The 21,661-nt window shown below is 38.7% G+C and overlaps 1 protein-coding gene across 3 annotated transcripts in view; it reads left to right on the top strand.

Moving 5' to 3' along the window:
- LOC137253437 (limbic system-associated membrane protein) overlaps positions 1–21,661 on the top strand; it is a 795,865-nt gene that overhangs the window by 570,998 nt on the left and 203,206 nt on the right. For all 3 annotated transcript variants that reach the window (XM_067790351.1, XM_067790350.1, XM_067790352.1), the window contains one exon: positions 15,949–16,046. In XM_067790351.1, coding sequence (XP_067646452.1) covers positions 15,949–16,046 — 98 coding nt within the window. The remainder of the gene's footprint in view (positions 1–15,948; positions 16,047–21,661) is intronic.

Below are 21,661 nucleotides of genomic sequence, written 5' to 3'. Positions count from 1 at the left end.
CCACATGACACCAACCATCTCTTTAATTGTAATGTGGAACCAACGCCTCTAACACCCCTTTCATTATGATCCACCCCTGTTGAAACAGCAAGTTTCCTTGGACTCCCGTTAGAGGATATTGATGACAATTTGTGATCGGTCGCAGCTATTAGGTGGGGCGAAGCATTGCTACAACAACAACAATAACAACAGAGGGCGAGGGAGAGGGAGGGGAAAGAAAGTAAGCATAATGCAAAGAAAGCTAGATATAATGACTAAATGGGCACATGAAAGTGGTCTAGCAATAAACGTCTCTAAGACCTCCGCATATTTCCTGCTAATTATTTAGGGTAATATTCCAAAATTACGAGTGCTTGCACAAAAACCAGGCTCCCTGTGACTTTAATATAAGTATAGACATCGTTCATACATATAAATACCTCGGCATTATTTTCGACGAAAACTTTAAATGGGATGCACACGTACCACTTGCAAAAAATGGTTGGATCATCGTCTTACTTTCTAAAACACTTAAGTTTCTGCACAAATTATAAAGTTTTGCTCCAAGCAGATTTAGCCTTATCACAGTATGTAACACACGGTGTCACTGCATGGGGCTCTTCAATATGCTGTACGAAGTTTCAGCAAAGTCAAAATTATAATTTAAAAATACTTGCCAAGAATAAGAATATATATACTGTATTGAATTAAACGGAGCGTTAAAGTTACTTGGCGTTAAGTCAGGTTTTAAAATAACAGGTCTAAATGAGTTTTATGATGAAAACACACTTAAACTAAAAACATAGGACCCAAGCTTTAAAACAATTATTCCAAGTATTCTCTATCAGTACTGCTTTCAACATTTCTCAATGAACTGTCATTAGAATTAACCAATCTACCCAACACATTTAAACGCAAAAATGTTATTAGAAATCATATCAAAAATGTATTGCAAAAATAACTCTCAAAATTAAATAAACTTAATTTTTATATTTTTTATGTTTATATTGTCGAAAATTAATGTTAAATACTTAGAAAGTTAATGCGGATTGAACTTAACAAAAACAAAATCAAATTTTTAATTTCACTTGTGTACACTTACGTAAATATGTTAGTAATTATATAAGACCCGGCAGACGTTGTCCTGCCCTAAATTTGGCCTATCTGCATAAATTTTAATAAGCTTTTTCCGTCTGACTCTGCCTTCCCCCCTCTTAGCTTTTTCCTAATCCTTTTACTCACTCCTGCCTCCGTCTTTTTCGCTTTATCTACTTCCATCTTCGTCTCATTCTATCTCTTTCTCAATCTCCTTCTCTTTCTCTCTTTTCTCATCTCTCAATTCCTTCTCATTCTTCTACATCCCTTATTGCCTGTCCCAGAGGGTGGTATGTATTTTATTTCAGCCCAGTCCCAGTCCCACTCCGAGTCTCAGTCCCAGTCCCATTCCGAGTCTCAGTCGCCGTCCTAGTCCTAATCCCAGCCCGTCTCTGGATAATATATTACTCTGTACCAAAGCACTCATCAATAGCTTTCATTTGATATCCATATTGTATAAACACAGTCTAGGCATTCACTGGCCCACGTTTTGGCCTATATCTCGAGATCCTGTACCTGTAGTAACCCCCGCGTGAGGTTTACTCAACTCGTGTGAAAGTTTGAACAAAATCGACCGACGCATCTCTTCAAACACCGGCGACCAACAAACACACATTTTAGCCTTTCTTTTTATGTATATAGATTTTTATTTTTCACACTTCACTATAATATTAAAACGAAATGCAGATTAGCGTTGCTTTTGAAATTCGGCTTAAAAATTGCACATGGAACAACTAAAGACTCTCCAGTATTAAAAAAAAAATGTCATAGTACTTCTAAATCGTAACATTTTAATATTACGTATAAACAAATAAAAAAAATTGCAATAAAATAATATTGCGACTATAAACTGAAATATAACCTATCCTATATTTCCAGTTAGATCAAACTACACACGGGGTGCAAAACAAATTCAAAATCGGTTCAGTAGTTTAGGCAGGTTTACATTTGAGTATTTCAATCAAGTTAAAACCATTTAAAATGGTAACGACCTTCGCCCTATCTAAAGTTCTTGCATCAAACGAATATTGTTATTGATTGGACATCTACAAATAAAGCTGGTGCGTAAGTTGCACACTGTGCAAAGTGGAGACGATATGTTTTTGTAGGCTCTTGGGTTTAGATTCAGCAAACCCCTCCGTGTTCTGAGAATAAGACAGGCGACAGAAGCACTATAATCATCCGCGAAATACAAGCTCTTCAACGGCACTAGGGCTGGGTTAATATCGTGGGTAGCAGATTTCTGAGCCATTTCATGGAAAATATTTGTATTATACTCAGCAAGGTGTTCTAGGAGAGATAATGTGAAGATCTGTATAATATTAGCTATTGAAAATTGCGTAATGAAAATTTGATTAACGCTGTTAGCAAGGATTTTTCAAATGTTCACCCAAGAAACCCCCAAATTTACTATGTGGAATATTATAGAGCAGCTGTAGCCGAAGCGAATGTAAATACGGGGCTGTGAGCCTTTTGCCAGACGCATAATATAGTTTGGCGTATTAGTTTCTTTAAAAAAATCTGAGGAGTTTTTCAACTTGTGTACAATATAACGAACAATTGCGCTAGTCACTGTGCGACAACTCTTCGAAAGCAATTGCCTAAAAAACTAACACATGTTAGCAGAGTACTTCAGCGTGCCGATTTCGCTATTATACCCCGTGGCCCACTTTAAATGCATTCGCCGTTCCACGGGTTCTCGCCAACCACTGATGTTCGCGCTCATATGTATATTTTAAATATGTACACACACACACCATAAGAAGTTTTGGTTTTGCATTGTCCAGCAACTCGACTAGAAAAGTCAGTGTCAGGAAAGCAAGCAGCGGCCATATACTTTATATTCGGCCACATATGTTATTAACATTGTAATGAAAATTGAATACAATAAATAGTGAATAACAAAAATACGACAGTTAAAAGAAAAAAATCTATATCTCTTGACGCCTGTGCAAGGTCATAGCCGCTATAGCTGCTGCAGTCAACATATTTTTTTCTTTGCATATTGCACGCTGAAGTCGACGTACATGCTCTGCTAACATCGCTGCTGCATAAAAATAATACCCGGATTCTTCATCATAGCATACTTACATATTGATACTTCGTCACTCTGCAGTCAACAGTTGCTATCAGCGCAGATTTTTACTTTGCATCGGATCGCTATCGTCGTCCTCTGCCAACATCTAACATACATACTTATATTCAACCCTTACATTGCTTATATCGATTTTCTACACAGTAAGTTGATTTAATTTGCATAACCATATACTTATAAACAAATACAATATGGGGGATGTAGCATTAATCAAGCTACAAGTAACTTTAAGAAAGATTCCGCTTCGCGACAAACTAAGCCATATTTTGAACAGCGTTTAAAACGCATTAGTGCTCTGAATGAGGAGTTTTGTTCCACGCATAAATCAATTATACGTTCAGACATTAAAGATGACCATGAATATTTTACTAATGATGTTGCCTCCCAATTTGAAGAAATTCGCTTGGAACTCTTCTGTTTGGTAAAACAGCAGCGAACGGATATGGTACCCCTGCATCGGATTGCGAGGAGACAAAGACTAAGAACCAATCATCTGATTCTCAAGTGCTATTTGTCGCTCCTGCTCAATTCCCACGCTTACCAGTACCGTCGTTTTCTGGCAAGTTCACTGATTGGCCAAGCTTCCATGATTCATTCCATCGACTAATTCATAACAACCTTGAATTAAATTCTATCAAAAATTGCATTATTTGAAGCAGGCCGTGATCTGGACATAAATCAAATGCTTTTAACGGAAGTAAATTATACCACGTGGTGTGATGGTAGCATGCACCGCCTACCACACCGAATGCCCTGGGTTCACACTCCGGGCAAAGCAACATCAAAATTTTAGAAATAAGGTTTTTCAATTAGAAGAAAATTTGTCTAAGCGGGGTCGCCCCTCGGCAGTGTTTGGCAAGCACACCGAGTGTATTTCTGCCATGAAAAAGCTATCAGTGAAAACTCATCTGCCTTTCAGATGCCGTTCAGAGTCGGCATAAAAGAAGTAGGTCCCGTCCCGCAAATTTGTAGGAAAAATTAAAAAGGAGCATGATGCCAATTGGAAGAGAAGCTCGTACTAAAATCTCTTCGGAGATTATCGCGCCTTACATTTATTAGTTGTTTTATAAATTATACCACGGCATGGGAGTTGTTAATAAAACGTTATAATAATTCGCGTATAATATTTTCCCATTATATGAATACGGTTACAATTTACCAGTTCTCGTTAAAGAAAAAGCAGAATACATGAAGGCTACATTAATGTGGCGAATGTGTGTGTCAATGAATTTAAACGGCTTAAGGTTCCAATTGGGGAATGCGATCATTGAAACACACTCCGCTTGGGAGCGTCATCTAGGAAGTAAAATAGAGATTCCTACCTTTTATGATCTACAAGATTGTTTAACTAATTGTCTCTGTACGATTGATGCAATCGAAAACCGCACTGTAGCTTTTAATGCTCACCCACACGTCCACTGTCAAATGATTATAAGAACAATCATCTTCAGAAATCAAAATTATCTGCCTGTACGGTACATAATGTAAAATCACACCACGCAGCCACTAAAGTCCATCAATCTTCACAAGATCACTTTACTCTTTGTGAACAAGCACATATAATTCGCCGTTGCCCAGCCTTTCTATCCAAAGATTGCTTTGAAAGAAAGAACATTGTCAATAAAACTAAGCTGTGTCTCAACTGTTTGAGTAAGTCTCATGCATTATCACATGCAGAAGCAGCAAAAACTGCATACGATGTGGTCAGCGTCACCACACATTATTTCATTTTCCACGGACAGATATTTAAAAACGATATTGAAAGATACTCTGGAGCTGAGGAACGAATATGCAATAGCTAGCACAACAGAACTACCAGAGAAACTTGAGACCGTAAAGCTAGAAAAGAACAGAACATGTGTATCTTTTGACATAAAAGATTTATACCCATCAATACCAATATCGGAGACCTTGGACATGGTTAGCTCTACAATAGTTCATAATACAAAGAACAAAGTGAAAAGTATACAAATCACAAATACACTAAGAACCACTTTACATCAAAACTATTTTCAATTCAACAATAAAATATATAGTCAAACAAACTGTCTTGGAATGGGAAACTCCACATCAGCCATTCTTATGAAGGTGTTCATTCAAAATCTGAAAGAAAAGTACATATAGGAGCTGAAGTCCAAATTAGGCGTGTCATTTTATGGCAGATACGTGGATAACATAATATGGGTTTTAACTACTAATAACGAAGAGCTTGTACTGGAGTACCTCAACAAGCAGCACGGGAATATAAAATTCACAATGGAAACCGAAAAGACGGAGAAATCAACTATCTAGACCTCACGATAAATATTGATAAAGTTGCCAAAAGATTTAACCAAAACATATATAGAAAGTCAACGGCCAACGGCCAACCGACACAATAATACATAATACCCCCAACAGCATAAAAATGCAGCATTCTACATAATAAGCATATAAGAGAGAGCTTGAAGTAATATATAACATTGCTGCATACAACGGATATAAAAAAGCACTAGTAGATAAGCCTAGAAGGACGCATGGAGAACCAAAAAGAAATAATGAAAAGGGAAATAATAAAACCTGAACGACTATGATATATACTGGAAAAGCAACATAAATATTGGCAAACTTCTTTAAAAAATACAATATTAACACAGCAATACAATACTAACACTAACTCAGAGGATCCGTTTAGGAGCCACGGCGTATAAAAGCTTGCCTGCGGATGCTAAACAGTTTCATAGGACAAAGAGGACGGCAAATAAGAACCGGTTCAGAGAACAGATTAGAGATTACAACAACAAACCACGGAACCCAAACATTGTACCAGAGTCTAACTTCTCGAATCACATGGTCGAAAATGAATGTTCCCCAGCAAACATCAATAAAACAGTTATGCTCTTTCACATACAAGCAAAATGCCGCCTTCTCAACGTACTCGAAAATATGGAAATCTAAAAACAGAAAACATTCGACGGTAGAATAATAAACGAACAGATAAACATAATTTCTGACACAATATTCGAGCCTTTAAAACTTTTTTACAAGAAACAAAGTAATCACACAGGTACAACAGACAAACACACAACAACAAATACACACAAAACAATAAACACACAAAGAAGGCCAAAGGACTAAATTACGGACTTTTACCTGCCTCAGTCAGCCACACAAATCGATCAGTAAAAACCACCCTCGGTTCTGACACACAGCACATACACACAAATATACACAAGCATCAATTCTGACAATATCTGCTCATGTACCTATGAACTATAAATACAAGACAAACGACAACAACAGATCAGAACGAAAATTGACAGTGATGATGGCACAACGCCAAACCGGTTTGTCTCGAAACAAAATTTGACGAGGGATGACGGAAAATATTTCCAATATGTATCGTTTATATGTGTTTATTACAAGTTTTTAGATCTGGTTTAGCACCAGACAGAAAAGAACATGAGTTGCACCATACTTGTGATAGTTACTCTAAATACAAATAACAGGCCAATGTTGGAATGTGTATTAATACATATTAATATTTGAGTTATGTACATATCTTAAAAATAAAGTTCATAAATTCAAGCAAGAACTTGAGGTATATTACCGGTATGTGGAGTTGCGGTTCTGAACCATTTTTCCACCTTGAGCAGGCCGGGTGTTACAACTTTCTTAATAAATTTAACTTACATCACTTCCAAAGAAGCCCATCCTTCCTTGGACCGCTCGCTTCGCATCGCTCTGCAGGTCCGCTTTTCTTACCTTTGCTCTAATATGCTCTAAACTACCCTCCCCACTCAATCAATTCAAGACGTCAAATTTAATTTTTTTTCTTAATTCAACATAACATGTTTAATGATATAATGATAAGTGTTGTGGCGAATTTTAGAATCACTATGTTATTAGTAAATAAAGGCACAACAACCATAAAGCAAGCTGCCACACTTGTTTACTTGAACACATCAATTTAATCATCATTTACACACGTACATGGAAGGCGACGAGAAGTACATGCACACACATAACCAGCTGCTCGAAGTGAGGAGATATCTACACACACACACACTTGTAGTCATCAGCCAAAGTTCTTACTCACACATACACACGCATAATATAACTAAATTAACAAGCAGGAGATACAACAATTCTAGAAGGTGAAACGTCTAGACCTTTGGAGAAATATGCGAACGAGGCAACAGAGAGTATAAAAGCAGCGCAAGCTGAGGAATGAATAATCAGTTTTGATTTAAACACGCTATTGTTTGTGAAGTATAATTGTGAAGTACTACTCCCAAAGTTAACAAAATAAAGGCCAGTTTGCAATACTGAATATTGGAGTGATTTATTCAACAGTTTAGCGATTCGAACGTTAGCAGAAGGTGCATGAATATCAGAAATCCCCAGAATTCGTTGCAATTGGTGTCAGAAGAGGAATTGTTGAATAAATTCCGAAGGTTTCGAATACAATTTTGACATGACAAAGTTAAGCGAATTAATGATCCAACAACTGAAAAAGGAGTTGGAGAACCGTGGGTTGACTGCAACCGGCAATAAAAAGGAACTTCAAGCACGGTTACGAGAGGTTATGGAATCGGAAGGAATTAAATTAAATGATGGGGACGAGACATTAACAAAATTGGAAGAAAAGAACGGAATCCCGAGTCCAGTCGCAAGCGGCGAGAATAACGCGATATTGGCTTTGTCAGTGGCGGATTTACCATATAGGCAACATAGGCTAGAGCCTAGGGCGGCAAAATTGAGGGGCGGAAAAATTCGAGTCAATTAATTTTTGTAGAAAAAAAGCAAAAAATTGGATTCGTATTTTGCTGCACTTAAAATATTCTTTTTGTCTTTTGTTTTCTTATTAACGTCATTCAATGCAGTGAGCAAGAAATAACAAAATGTGAATACGACTATTTCCAAATTGATAATTTTGTTCAACAGACTAATCAAAGTTGTTTCTGATACTCGTGAAGAATTCGATCTGTAGGAAAAGAAAGCTCTCTCTATTTCAACGATTCACGAATACAAAACACCGAGGATGCGCAGAATAAATCCAAATGTACGACCTGGTTAAAATGAGAATCTGGTATTCAATTGAGTGGCCGTGACAACTTTCATGCAACACGTTCTACTTTATCTTGGAACATTCTTTGGCAGAATTGACACGAAGACGTGAGGCATATCAAAAATCCTATTCTAAATTTTCGCTTATCACTGATATGAAATATCTAAGCATCGAAGAATTACGTAAGAAATCCAGTATATTGAGCAACTACTACACCCAAGATGTATTGCCTAGGGGCGGCGAATATTCAAATCCACCACTGGGCTTTGCTATCACAGATATCGACAAAAACGGAAACCCAGCAAACACGTATAACATCCAAGATGGAAGCACAGGAGCCACGCATTGCAGTCGCAATTGGCATCCCAACTGGAAAGATAAAGTTGCACCTCTATTCGTAGCATTGAAAGGGCCAGCGGCCGAAATCCTACAGACAATTCCCGAAGGAAAGCGAAACAACTATGAAGCATTGATGGCTGCTGTAGAACGACGTTACGGAAGCGAACACAGGAAACAAATCTACCAAATAGAACTGCAAAACCGCTACCAAAAATCTAACGAGACTTTGCAGAAGGTTGCGTCGGACATTGAAAGATTGGCTCACACCAGTGGTATGCACCGAGAGGGTAAAAATTCAGAGCTTTATAAATGGCATACGGGACGTGGAAACGAAGCGAGCTACATACGCAAACCCAAAGCCAACATTTGCTGAAACAGTATCCCATGCATTGACACAGAAAACTGCCTCGCTATTGAGTAAACCAGCATGCAAAGCCCACCGTGTGGAAATAGAAAGACCAGAGTGGATAGACGCAATTTTGGAAGCTTTAAAGGGAACGAAACAGAAGAATAATGATGCAGTCAAATGCTTTAAGTGTGAAAAATCAGCGTACATTGCACGTTATTGCAGCACCAACCCCAATAGTTCCAAAAATGTGGCATAAACGTAGAGCTGAAGGAGATCAGCAAATCTCCAAATCCACGCCATCGTTAAACTAAAGCGAGTCAGCCGCAAGGGCGACAGCTGGATCCCGCAATTTAATGCCCCACAATCTCTATCTCGCAAATTGGAAGAAGGTCGAGCAATCTTACTGTCGGGGGACATGTGGAAAGGAACATTTACTGCCTGTAGATACGGGCGCATCTCATTCCATCATTCGATCAGATTTAGGCAACAAGAAGATAAAACCATTTCTTGGAGCAAGATTACGTACAACCACTGGCGAGGACACACAGGTAATTGGAGAAATAGCATGTGAAGTCACAATTGGGAACGTCACGGTACTACACAATACTTTTTAATCGACCAAGGCATCACGATCGACATGCAAAGTAAGGCGATGCGATACAAGAACATTGATGTGCCTCTTAATTTCGGCGGCGAGAAAACCCACATCATTAAACGAGTGCTGGTCGAGGAGAATCAGAAAATACCACCAAAATCGGAGGCAGTAATCTCGGCAAAGGTTGAAGGAGATTGTGGGACAAACAAATTGTGGGTTGTCGAAGCAGCAAGCAAATCAACAGCGAAAATACTTGTAGGAAAAACCCTGGGTAAGACTAAACAAGATGGACTTATTCCGGCAAGAGTACTCAATGAGTTCAAGTCACCACTCAAAGTGACCAGAGGCTGAAGTAATTATTAACTGTAAGCAGCTCCAGGAAAACGTTTCAACTAGCAAGATTGATCTTTCAAAGAACATCACGGCATGGACGGAGGGGCTAGAGGAAGACTATAAGAGTAAGGAAAAACAACTGCTCCTAAAGTACGCAAACATATTTGACAAGGGTTGTTCCATACCAGGCCGCATCAATGTTGTGAAACATCAAATTGTTGCACAGGCGAAGCGAGAAGTTGTGAGTGATATCATACAAGAAATTAGCGACAGCGGTGTCATCGAACCAGCTAGCCCATGGAGCTCACCGGTGGTATTTGTGAAGAAAAAGGATGGAAAAATTAGGTTTTGCGTAGACTACCGCAAGTTGAACGTCGTCACGAAAAAGGATAGTTACCCATTGCCAAGAATTGACGATACTATGGACTTTCTATCTGGTACGAAATGGTCTTCCACACTGGACTTGAAAAGCGGCTACGGGTAAGTGGAGGTGAAGAAGGAAGACACAGAGAAAACAGCCTTCAGTGTCGGAGAGGGTATTTGGCAATTTACAGTGATGCCTTTGTGATGCACCAGCTACTTTTGAGAGACTCACAGAATGGACTACATTGGAAAACACGTTTCGTAGCCCTGGATGACATCATCGTATTGGGAAAGAATTTTGATGAACATCTTAAGAACTTGAAGGAAATTTCCAGAAAATAGCTTGCGCTGGTCTGAAACTAAATCCCAAAAAGTGTTCGCTGTTTAAAAAGGAAGTATGTTATTTGGGTCATAAGGTAACGATAGAGGGCATCTGCACTGCGAATGAAAGGTAGAAGCTGTGAAGGATTGGCCTAGACCAGAGAACCTGCATGAATAGAGAAGTTTCCTTGGGCTGTGCATATATTACCGCTGATTTGTACCAAACTTTGCCAGCATAGCATATAGCCTCCACGATCTTACAAGAAAAAATAAAGCTTTTGAATGGAAGAAGGGCAAGAAGTGGCTTTCCAAACATTTAAAGAGCGTTTGTGCACTGCCCAATTTTGGCATATCCGATTCCAGGAAAAACGTTTATTCTAGTTTTATGCTAATGGATATGCTATAGGAGGCGTTTTGTCACAACTGTTATGTGGACAGGAGAAGGTAATTGCATATTACAGTCGATCAATTGGAAAACCAGAGAGGAAATATTGCGTTACACGGAGATCTGTTGGCATTGGTAGAGTGCATTAAACATTTTCACAGGTACCTGTACAGCCAGCGATTCCGCGTCAGTACATATTACGCAGCGCTGAAATGGCTCTGAAACTGATAGTTGTTCCCAGGAAAAGGATTCCTGATTTTCTCAGCGAGGTACATAATGGTCCTAGTGGAGGTCATCTTGTAAACACGAAGACGCTCGAGAAAATTAAGCAGAGATTTTATCGGGTTGGTTGCCGTCAGTCGGTCACTGAGTGGGTTGCCAACTGCGATGTTTGCAGCAGAGCGAAAGGGCCAGAACACGAAGGTGCACCATTTAAAAAGATCGCCATTTATGTAGCAGGTCCATTTCCTACTGTCAACTGCGGAAACAAATATGTACTGGTGGTTATGGATTTTTTCAGCAAATGGCCAGGGGTATACCCAATCAAGAAGCGGAAACAGTAGCAGAAGTTTTTATAAACAATTTGGTTGCAAGGTATGGTGTACCAATGGAGTTAGATTCTGACCAAGGTAGGAATTTTGAATCAGCTGTGTTCCAAGAAATGTGTAAAACATTGGGCATTCGAAAAACACGGGCAACTGCATTGCATCCTCAGCCCGATTGTATGCTGGAACGATTAAATAGGACTTTGGAGGAATACTTAAGGAAAGTAGTAGACAAGTTCCATAAAGATTGGGATACACACATTATTATTCTTGATGGCTTACCGATCGGCAGTGCATGAGACAACAGGCCAAACACCCTCAAAGGTAATTTTTGGCAACGACCTTCGACTGCGGCTGATTTGAAGTTTGGTATAAATGCCGATGCGGAGAGAAATGCCAAGATATCCAATAGTGCATTGGATGAAGAGATGAGGGAAATACACGATCTTGTTAGACAACGAACCAAGGTTATGAGTGACAAGAATAAAGCCAGATACTATAAAGCAATTAATTTGGAAGGTTTTCGGGAAGGAGATTTGGTGCTGTTTTACAACCCACAACGAAAAAAGGGGTTGCCTCCGAAATTGCAGTGTAATTGGGAAAGCCCATACAAAGTTTTAAAACGGATCAACGATGTTCTATACCGCCCACAAACCATTGGCAAACTACGAAACAAAAGGAAAGTGGTTCATTTGGAAAGGCTGACAGCGTATAGATCGGAAAAATTTGTCTGATCGGGTCGATCGGACTTAGATGGAGGGCAATGTGGCAAATTTACCATCACTATGGAGTTAGTAAATAAAGGCACAACAACAATAAAGCAAGCTGCCACTGTTGTTTGCACGAACACATAAATTTAATCATCATTCACATACATATATGGAAGGCGACGAGAAGTACCTGCACACACATAACCAGCTGCTCGAAGTGAAGAGATATCTCACATACACATGTAGTCATCAGCCGAAGTTCTTAATCACCAATACACACGCATATAACTAAATTGCCAAGCAGGAGATACAACAATTCTAGAAGGTGAAACGTCTAGGCATTTGGAGCAGTATGAGGACCAGGAAACAGAGAGTATAAAAGCAGGGCAAGCTGAGGAGTGACTAATCAGTTTTGATTTAAACACACTATTGGTTGTGAAGTATAATTGTTAAGTACTACTGCCAAAGTAATCTGAATAAAAACAGTTTGCAATACTGAACATTGGAACAGCTTAGCTATTCCAACGTTAGCAGAAGGTGCATAAATAGCAGGAATCCCCAGAATTCGTTACAGTATGTACATGTATGTAGCTTTAAGCAACATCACAAAATATGTCAAGCTTAATTTCGACTTATGTACATGTATATAATGTTGAAGAAATAGAAAAAAAAAAACAATCTTTATATTGGACCTACGTACATGTTATTGAATCAAAAAAAAAAAACGAAAAAAAGATTCAAATACACTAAATTTATAAAAACATTTTCGAAAATTCGAAATCGGCCTTTATTAACTTCTTACCTGCATATGTTAGAAATATCGACTTTACAAAGCATTCAGGGACTTCCCTAACACAAAAAAAGAACCAATCAGATACCAAAATTTCAAACCACTGCAGATTTGTTTCTAATGAAATGAGGGCCTCATTTTACACTTGGTCGGTTTCAAATTAAACAAATGATTTTAAAACACAGAGTTTGACATTGTAAATTACTTCATATCACTCAAATTCATAAGAACCCGATTATTAAAAATTTTGAACCAAATTTGGTTTGGTCATATATGTAGTCTATAAAAGTTGTACATATACTCCCAAACTTTTAACAGTGTACTTACATCATAGCGGCTGCTTACATAGAATGTTTAGGAAAACAAAAATTTGTATGGATTACAGCGGGAATTACCCTAATTGCTTTTAAATGTACGAAAACATTTATTTGAAGCAACTTTTTAATTAAATTTATTTAATAATTTGGGAAAAACCAGGACGGACAAGGCGACGGCTGTATCGCTCTTTTAAAGCCTTTTCTTTCGGGAATGGGTTTGAACCCGCACTCCTGTGATGGTTGAAGTTTCACATACGCATTCAGCTACGTCATGCCTTAGTTGTTGTTAACTTATCCCAATTGCCTTATTTGCATATTTTATTCTTTACACAGTACATCTTCGTATAGTATCATGTGTTAAAGATATGCTTTTTATTGTTGGCAGGTCTCAAAGAAACTGATATACCTGCTTTTTTATTTCAAATGAAAATTAAGTCTAGCCCAGCAAACATTCATAGTCCAAAAATAGTTAGAAAGGGCATCTTAATCGGAGCCTTTGCACTCATTGGAGTTATTGCGATGGCCATCCAATATGAGCCTAATTTCATATATCTTGTGAGTCTGAAAAAGAGTCATATATGACACCTCTTGGCCTCATAAGCAGATAACACTGCGGAACAAATTTCCACTTTTCAAAATTTTCCAAGGAAATTTTTACCACATTAGATGTAATTTTGTATGCTGATTGCATAAATCATTTTAATCTTTTTGTAACAGCTCTAGTTTTCGAGATATTTTCGACTACCCGAAAACTTATCCCACACGAGTAGAAAAGTGCAAAAACAAAAAATGCAACAATTTACAAAAGCAAACCTCAATTTTTTTAATACTTCATTTATTATTTGCCTTTGTTCTTTTGGTTTAAACTATTGCTTTTTGTATTTGTTGTGTATTTTTTATTTCATTTAACGAAAATTAAAAAAAAAACCTACAAGAATGTCAATAAGAAGGACTTAGCGAAAGAGATCGACATTATTTTGTTTTTGTCATTAAACTTTCGTTACTGTTTGTATTGCATCTACAGTGGATCTTGATTCGCGAAATCCACATTGATTATTCGATAAGCCACCTAAGCCAGAGTCAGCTGTAGGCGCTCGCTAATTATACGCTCGCGAATCTTTCCTAGGGAATCCAGCATACAAAGTGGCCTATATGAGGATGGTTGCTCCGACTGTTTACCACGTTTCAGCAATAGAACAAGTCTTTATCGTTTCCACGGGCGAGGGAACACGCCTTCTTGCATACAGGCATTATAAAGATCAGAAATAATATAGCCATAGTTGTGATCACGGCTTTAGGGAATATGTTTGGAACTCCATCGGGTCCTGGGGATTTATTATCAGCAACTCTTTTTGCAGCGTCCGGCACCTCATGCTCTGTAATTTGCGGAAATTCAGACAGAGATCCTCGCTTGGATAAGTCCAGTGATCTTGCGCCGGGAAAAGGGTTTCAACAATAGTATTCATTAGTATAGGCCCGTGCTGTAATATCGGGCATCACAGTTTTGTAGGCTGATCCCCAAGGATCTAAGTCGACATTATTTACCAGTTCCCTAAACCGCAACTTCTTGCTCTTTTTTATGGAAGTTTTAAGTGCCGTTCTTTGTGCAACATAGGTACTGTGTAACTTAGCATATCTTGTTGATGAGCGTGCTCTCTGTGCTATTCTTCGTGCTTTGTGACATTTTCTGTGCTCTTCCGCAATTTCGTCATTCCTCCAGTATACACGCTGGACTTTTCCGCGACTTCTGCGCATGGCAGCATCACATGCCATACATAGCGAATTAGTGATTTGAACCGGCTGATCTTCCGCATGCGATCCTCGTACTATGGCATCCTTCCAGATAATATCAAATATTTGTGGATCGAAAAAGTGCTGTTTCCATTTCCTACTTTGTCGATGTGTTGCTGCTACCGTACGTGGAGTATCGAGCAGCTCTACGCTGATAGCTTTATGGTCGCTGTGTGTGTAGACGTTGCCTATGGACCATTTTGCTTGACTTGCTATTTCGCTGCTAGCGAAGGTGAGACCTATAATGGATCGTCTGGTACCTGTATCGAAGGTATATATCCCTGGTTCATTTAGGAGTTGTAGCCTCAAAGAAATAAGGCTTTCGAGAAAAACTCTCTTCTCTCTCCCTCTTTCGTTGGTTCGTCTACTTCCCCACACAGATGACCATGCATTGAAGTTTCCACACACTAAAAGCGGGTGCTTCCTCGTGCTTCAATGGTGATCCCGTATATCATGTCTTCGAACTCGGCGATGGTCATGCTCGGAGGGGCATAGCAACTGAAGGCGTATGTACCGTTGATTTTTGCCCATGTGAATCCCGCTACCGTTGGCGTCATATTTTCCTGTGGAAGACATTTTCCTGCTGCCCAACTTGAGGCTTTCCCTGCCAAATCTGAAAGCCAAACCTGCTCCTGACAATTTTTGTATTGTTCAGAAAGTACCACTCTGTCTTATTCTTCTTCATAGACTGTTTGCGATAATAGATCTTAGGCTGCCTGGCAGTGGTTGAAATTGAGCTGCAATACCCTCATGAGACGTGCGTTTTCGCAACTCGCAGCCTTGTTGAAGGCCTTGTTAAACATCTTTGTACCCAAACCTGTTTTTTAACTGTTTATATTTTTTATTGGCTTTAACTATATTTTAACTAATATCTTATTTATCTTCTTTAAGCTCCGCCCGAAATAACAGTAGAAAAATCATGGGTACATTCAGCAGAAGGTCACGACGTGGAACTTGCATGCATAGTTCATGGTGATGTTAATTCCGAGGTAAGAAATCTAAACATTACATAAAATGTCTAAAGTATTCATTTATTTAGCCGGCTCAAGGTCAATTTTAATAAAACACTAGTTTGTTTTTATTTCCAATATATTTCGATTTCCATCGGATATCGTCATCAGGGGCTACAACAACAATGTAAGTTAGCTTACATCTACAAATTTTGCTTACATACATACAATTTTTCGTACGTACATTATTTTGTTCTTAGCTAAACCACATACGTTCGTCCTGTTTGATATGCAGCTTTGAACTAATTTTTCCAATTATCTAGTAGGTGTCTGTAGTTGTGTGAGCAGTTTGCAATGTCTATTTTGTAATTGAGCCTTTTATTTGTTGGTACGTTTGCTATGTGGAGCATCTCTAACGTGAAGCGTTTCTTATAATGAATCCGTCCAAGTGGCACAATTAAAGTCAAATATAAGGTTTTTATTAAAATGTAGAAAGTCTAAAATTATACCTAGGTTTCTACAAAACACCACAAAATTAGATTACATATTTACTATTGACAATCACATACCGAACCATATAAAACACATACTGGACAGAGACACTGGGTTATTTCACAACAAAATAATGAGCACCCTTATTAAATTTAAACACGATATTTTAAAAGCTAAATCAAAACAGCATGTGCATACAAAGGCAAGACTGAGCCGAAAGATGCTTGAAAACGACCTCAACAGTTTCTTAGAGAGTGAACAAAAACTTGCACTCACAAGAGCCAAACATTGGAATAATACACAAAAATTAAAATTCGAAAAATTGAGAAGCGCGCGAAATAAAAATGTATTAGAAAATATTAACAACAAACAGTGGTTAGTTAACAAAACAAAAACTGAAATTCCATCTGATATCGCATCGCTGCTTGGTAAGGGTCCAAAGTTCGCTTTGCCGATCTCAAAAATGCATTTCCTATATTTAAATGTATAGCGGATGGAGAAGATTTAATACAAACTGTTAAAAACAAAGAAGAGCAAGAATCCGCGAGAACAAAACTATCACTATTAATAAAAGAAACTACGATAAAGCACAGAGCGAACAGCAATGATATTGCTATTAGTGATACAGTGAGGCGAACACAAACATTTTTAAACAAAAACAAAAATATTATTATTTTGAACGCGAACAAGGGCAATGTGACGGTTCCGATGGAAAAAAGCGACTACAGCTCGAGAATGGTAAAAATATTAGGTGATTTATCAAAACACAGAAGAACACGCCAGGACCCAACGTTACGTTTACAAACGAAAAATATTAATTTGGTGGAAAAATTACAAAAATTGGGTCTGATAACAAATAGTGAAAAGTACAAAATGATTACACACACCGCTCTCCCGCCCCGCGTATATGGTTTACCCAGAGTACATAAAGACAATATGCCCCTAAGACCCATCTGTTCTAGGATAAATACCCCGTCCTACAACCTATGCAATTACTTGACAAATATTTTAAAAAACCTGACGACAAAATCGAAATTCAATGTAAAAAGCGCAATAGAGTTTAAAGATAAAATTAATGACTCCTATATATATAATGATGAGCGTCTAGTGTCGTTTGATGTTGTATCATTGTTTCCGAGTATACCAACAGATTTAGCCGTACAAACTATAATGACAAAGTTGGAGAACTAAAAAGAACACACGGATATTCCAAGGAGACTGTTTGGTTACGCCTGCACTGTCTACAGCAGAACCATTAGCTGTTGGCTTGCTGGGCAATGCCGAAAACGGAACAATGCTAGCAGCACAGTCCAGTTAATGTAATATGACAAACTCAGCTCCAAATTAATACATTTTGCATATTTACATACATACTTACATTGTAAATTGCTCTGCGAAGCAATGAGAAGTCAAATTCATTTTATATACATACTAGCATATACATACATAGATACGTTCATATACACAAATTCATCCAAATTAATCTCATTTATTGCTTTTGCCTTTGCTGAAGGCTCTCATTAGTTTCACCTAACATTTACATTTTTTACTCGTTGTTCAATCGCTAATCAGAATGCACGGGCTAGATCGAACCCGGCTGCACTTTAAATCGTTTAATAAATTTATAACGTTTATTAGAAATTCGCATTTTTTATTTCGGCAAATTAAAATAGCCATCGAAAAGGCTCGTTGGCTACACATTTTTTGGTGACCCCGACGTGATATTTATTGTTAAATTCAGGACAATATCGAACGTCTTGATAAATATATTTTTTAATATCGATTTTGTGATATAAAAATAACGGAGATTCGCATCTATATATATATATTCCGGCTTGGGTACATAAGTGTCGCTGGTGGTCCATATTTTTTCAAGCAATTAAAAGCTGTACATTTTTACCGCTACAAAATCTCGTGATTGCTTTTCATCAGGGTGCTTACCGCAACATTTTTAATTTTAGTAGCGGAAATAAAGTTTTTTTCGTGAACCTTTTCTACAACAAAATTCTTGTTTTTAATTGGTAAGGTACACTGCTACGATGGTAGAAGATCTATCTACAGAAAATAAAGTGACCTTCTATAAGCGTAAGGCACAGTCGTTTTATGTGCAAGAGCAAACAATTGAAAACGCCATTGAAGGTGAAAAAATTGGTTTAATCAACGAAACTGAATTGAATGTGCGATTGGAACGTCTTGAACACATTAGCACTTCGTTTTGTTCAGCGCATGACATACTCGAAGTACTTGATTTTAATGAAATCGGTGGGGAGCTGCGATCAAACTTCGATGAGTTAATCATTTCACTCAGGTCTCGTATTCAGCATGAGATTGGAAAGCGCTCATCTCAAATGCCACCTTGTTCAACTATGCGCCATGAACAAGCATATGAAGGGCAAACCATTATAATGCAAAGTTGGCCACGTTTACCTGAGCTGAAGTTGCCTGTTTTCAGCGGAAACTACACTGAATACACCGACTTTATCTCCATGTTTACTACCATAATCGGGAAGGATCCTGATCTAACGGAAGTCGAAAAGATGCAGCATTTGCGAACATCGCTGAAAGGGGCAGCATTAGACACCATCCGTTCGTTAGAAATCAGTGGTTCAAATTATAGTGTTGCTTTAGAACTACTTGAAAAACGTTTTAACAATAAGCGTCTTATTTTCCAGGCACACATCACTGAGATTCTGGGGCTTAAGAGGGTAGAGTCTTCTTCGGCAGCTAAATTGCGTGAGCTGTCTGACAAGGTTAACGCCAACTTAAGAGCACTGCTAACAATTGGGAATTTGGAACAAATAGCGGCATGCATTATCATACATATTCTTCTTCAAAAGGTAGACAGTGCAACGCAGACAAAGTGGGAAGAAACTGCTCCCTTGGATGTTATACCGTCGTGCGAACAATTCACTACCTTTCTAGAGAAACGATGTCAAAAGTTGGAAAATGTTGAACACTCAGTTGCAGCAAGCACACGCATATCTCAGGTGGGAAAGAACAGTAGAATTTCTAACACTAGTAGAAAATCTTTTATAACAACTAACTTATCTAATGGCTGTGTGTTTTGTGACAACACAGACCACTCAATATATAGTTGCATTCGCTTTAATAATTTATCGCCACAACTACGACTAAAAGAAGAAAAACGGCTTTTGTTATGCCTTAATTGCCTTCGAAAAGGTCACCAGCTTAGAGCATGCAATGCTGGCTTATGTCGTTCGTGCGGCAATAAGCATCATAGCTTATTGCATCTCCAACGCTCCAACAAGCAGGAAGCCGCAAACTCGGATCATAATCCTAAAACATCATCGCAAACTGCTTTACAACCTCCCCATAGCTCTTTGACAGTAGTTTCCCCCTCTTCCTCAGTTGCTCAGAATATCAAATTTGATGTTGTGCTCTTCGCTACTGCAGTGATTGACGTCAAAAACAATGCTGGTACTTGGGTACCATGCCGTGCACTGCTCGACTTTGGATCGCAGTTACACATAATCACATCGCGTCTTGCTCAGCAATTACAGCTGCGTAGAACTAAATCGTCTGCATCAGTATCTGGCCTTGGTGACTCCAAGTTCCATTCCGATGGCTTCACCGTTGATATCAATCTTCGCTCCCAAACTTCCGAATACTCAACTCTTATTACTGCTTTGGTAGCTCCCAGCATAACGGATAATCAACCCAACATAGGCCTGAATATATCGTCGTGAAACATTCCTTCAAACATCCGACTAGCAGACTGTGAATTTTATAAACCCCAACGCGTTGGTATGCTTATTGGTGCAAGTCTTTTTTATGAGCTCTTGTGCGTTGAACAAATTAAACTTGCAGCTGGCCTCCAAGTACTTCAAAAAACCAGGTTAGGGTTGGTAGTCTCGGGAGGTGACTGTCAATCAAAAACAGCAATGGCCTTGAATGCAATATCCTCAGCCGATGTAGAGGATGAAAACATGGTTCAACTTGATCAGATTGTTCGTAGATTTTGGGAGATGGACAGCTCTTGCTCCGCTGTTGCCAAATGTACCAAAGAAGAAATGGATTACGAATCCCATTTTAAGGCTAACTTCGTTAGATTACCCTCTGGGGATTATTCTGTTCGTTTTCCTATTAAATCAAATATAAGCCTGTTGGGGGAGTCATACTCACAAGCTTTGCGTAGATTTCTGAATTTAGAGCGTAAACTAGAGCGACAACCAACATTAAAGGCTCAGTACGGTGCTTTCATTCATGAGTACTTAGATTTGAAACATATGTCGTTAGTTGGCGAATCAAATCATAATCTTTGTAAATATTTTCTACCACATCACTGCGTTTTAAAGGAAAGTACTACCACTAAACTTCGGGTAGTATTTGATGGCTCGCCAGCCACGTCAACCGGGTATTCGCTCAACGATGTGCTCATGACAGGGCCTACCATACAACCCAAACTCTTTAACACATTATTGCGATTTCGAACATTTCCGGTCGCCTTGACAGGCGATATCTGCAAAATGTATAGATGCGTTCGGGTGGCAGAGTCTGATTCCTACTTGCAGTGCATTTTATGGCGCGATACCCCACGACATCCCATTCAAATTTTCAAACTTGATACAGTTGCGTATGGTACTCGTCCAGCTGCATTTTTGTCGGTGCGATCAATGCATCAATTAGCGTTTGACGAACAGCACTCATTTCCTGTTGGTTCTAAAATATTGAAGAGAGACTTTTATGTCGACGATCTTATTACCGGAGGAGATTCTGTTTAAGAAGTTCGACAAATCATGAATGAAATAACTGAAATGTTGGCTAGTGGCAAGTTTAAATTGCGTAAGTGGTGCTTCAATAACTCTAATCTTCTTCGAGACATACCACCCGAAGACACCGAAACTCTCTTAAGCTTCGATGATAGAACTAACATCACTAAAACACTCGGTCTTACTTGGGATCCTGCCTCCGATTGCCTGCTGTTCACATTTACACCCACAAATACAGCAAAGAGAAACTGCAAGCGATCGGTGTTATCAACAATCGCTCGTTTTTACGACCCATTGGGTTTAATTGTTCCGATAATTTCAAGGGCAAAGATTTTCCTTCAGCATCTGTGGAGAGAACGACTCAACTGGGACGAAAGCTTGCCCTCATCGTTGGACTCATCGTGGAATAGTTTGTATGAAGACCTCGTAAGC

The sequence above is a fragment of the Eurosta solidaginis genome, chromosome 5 (assembly GCF_040869045.1).
Source record: "Eurosta solidaginis isolate ZX-2024a chromosome 5, ASM4086904v1, whole genome shotgun sequence".
Lineage (NCBI taxonomy): Eukaryota > Metazoa > Arthropoda > Insecta > Diptera > Tephritidae > Eurosta > Eurosta solidaginis.
The sequence above is the reverse complement of the archived record's forward strand: the minus strand, read 5'-3'. Positions and strand labels throughout refer to the sequence as shown.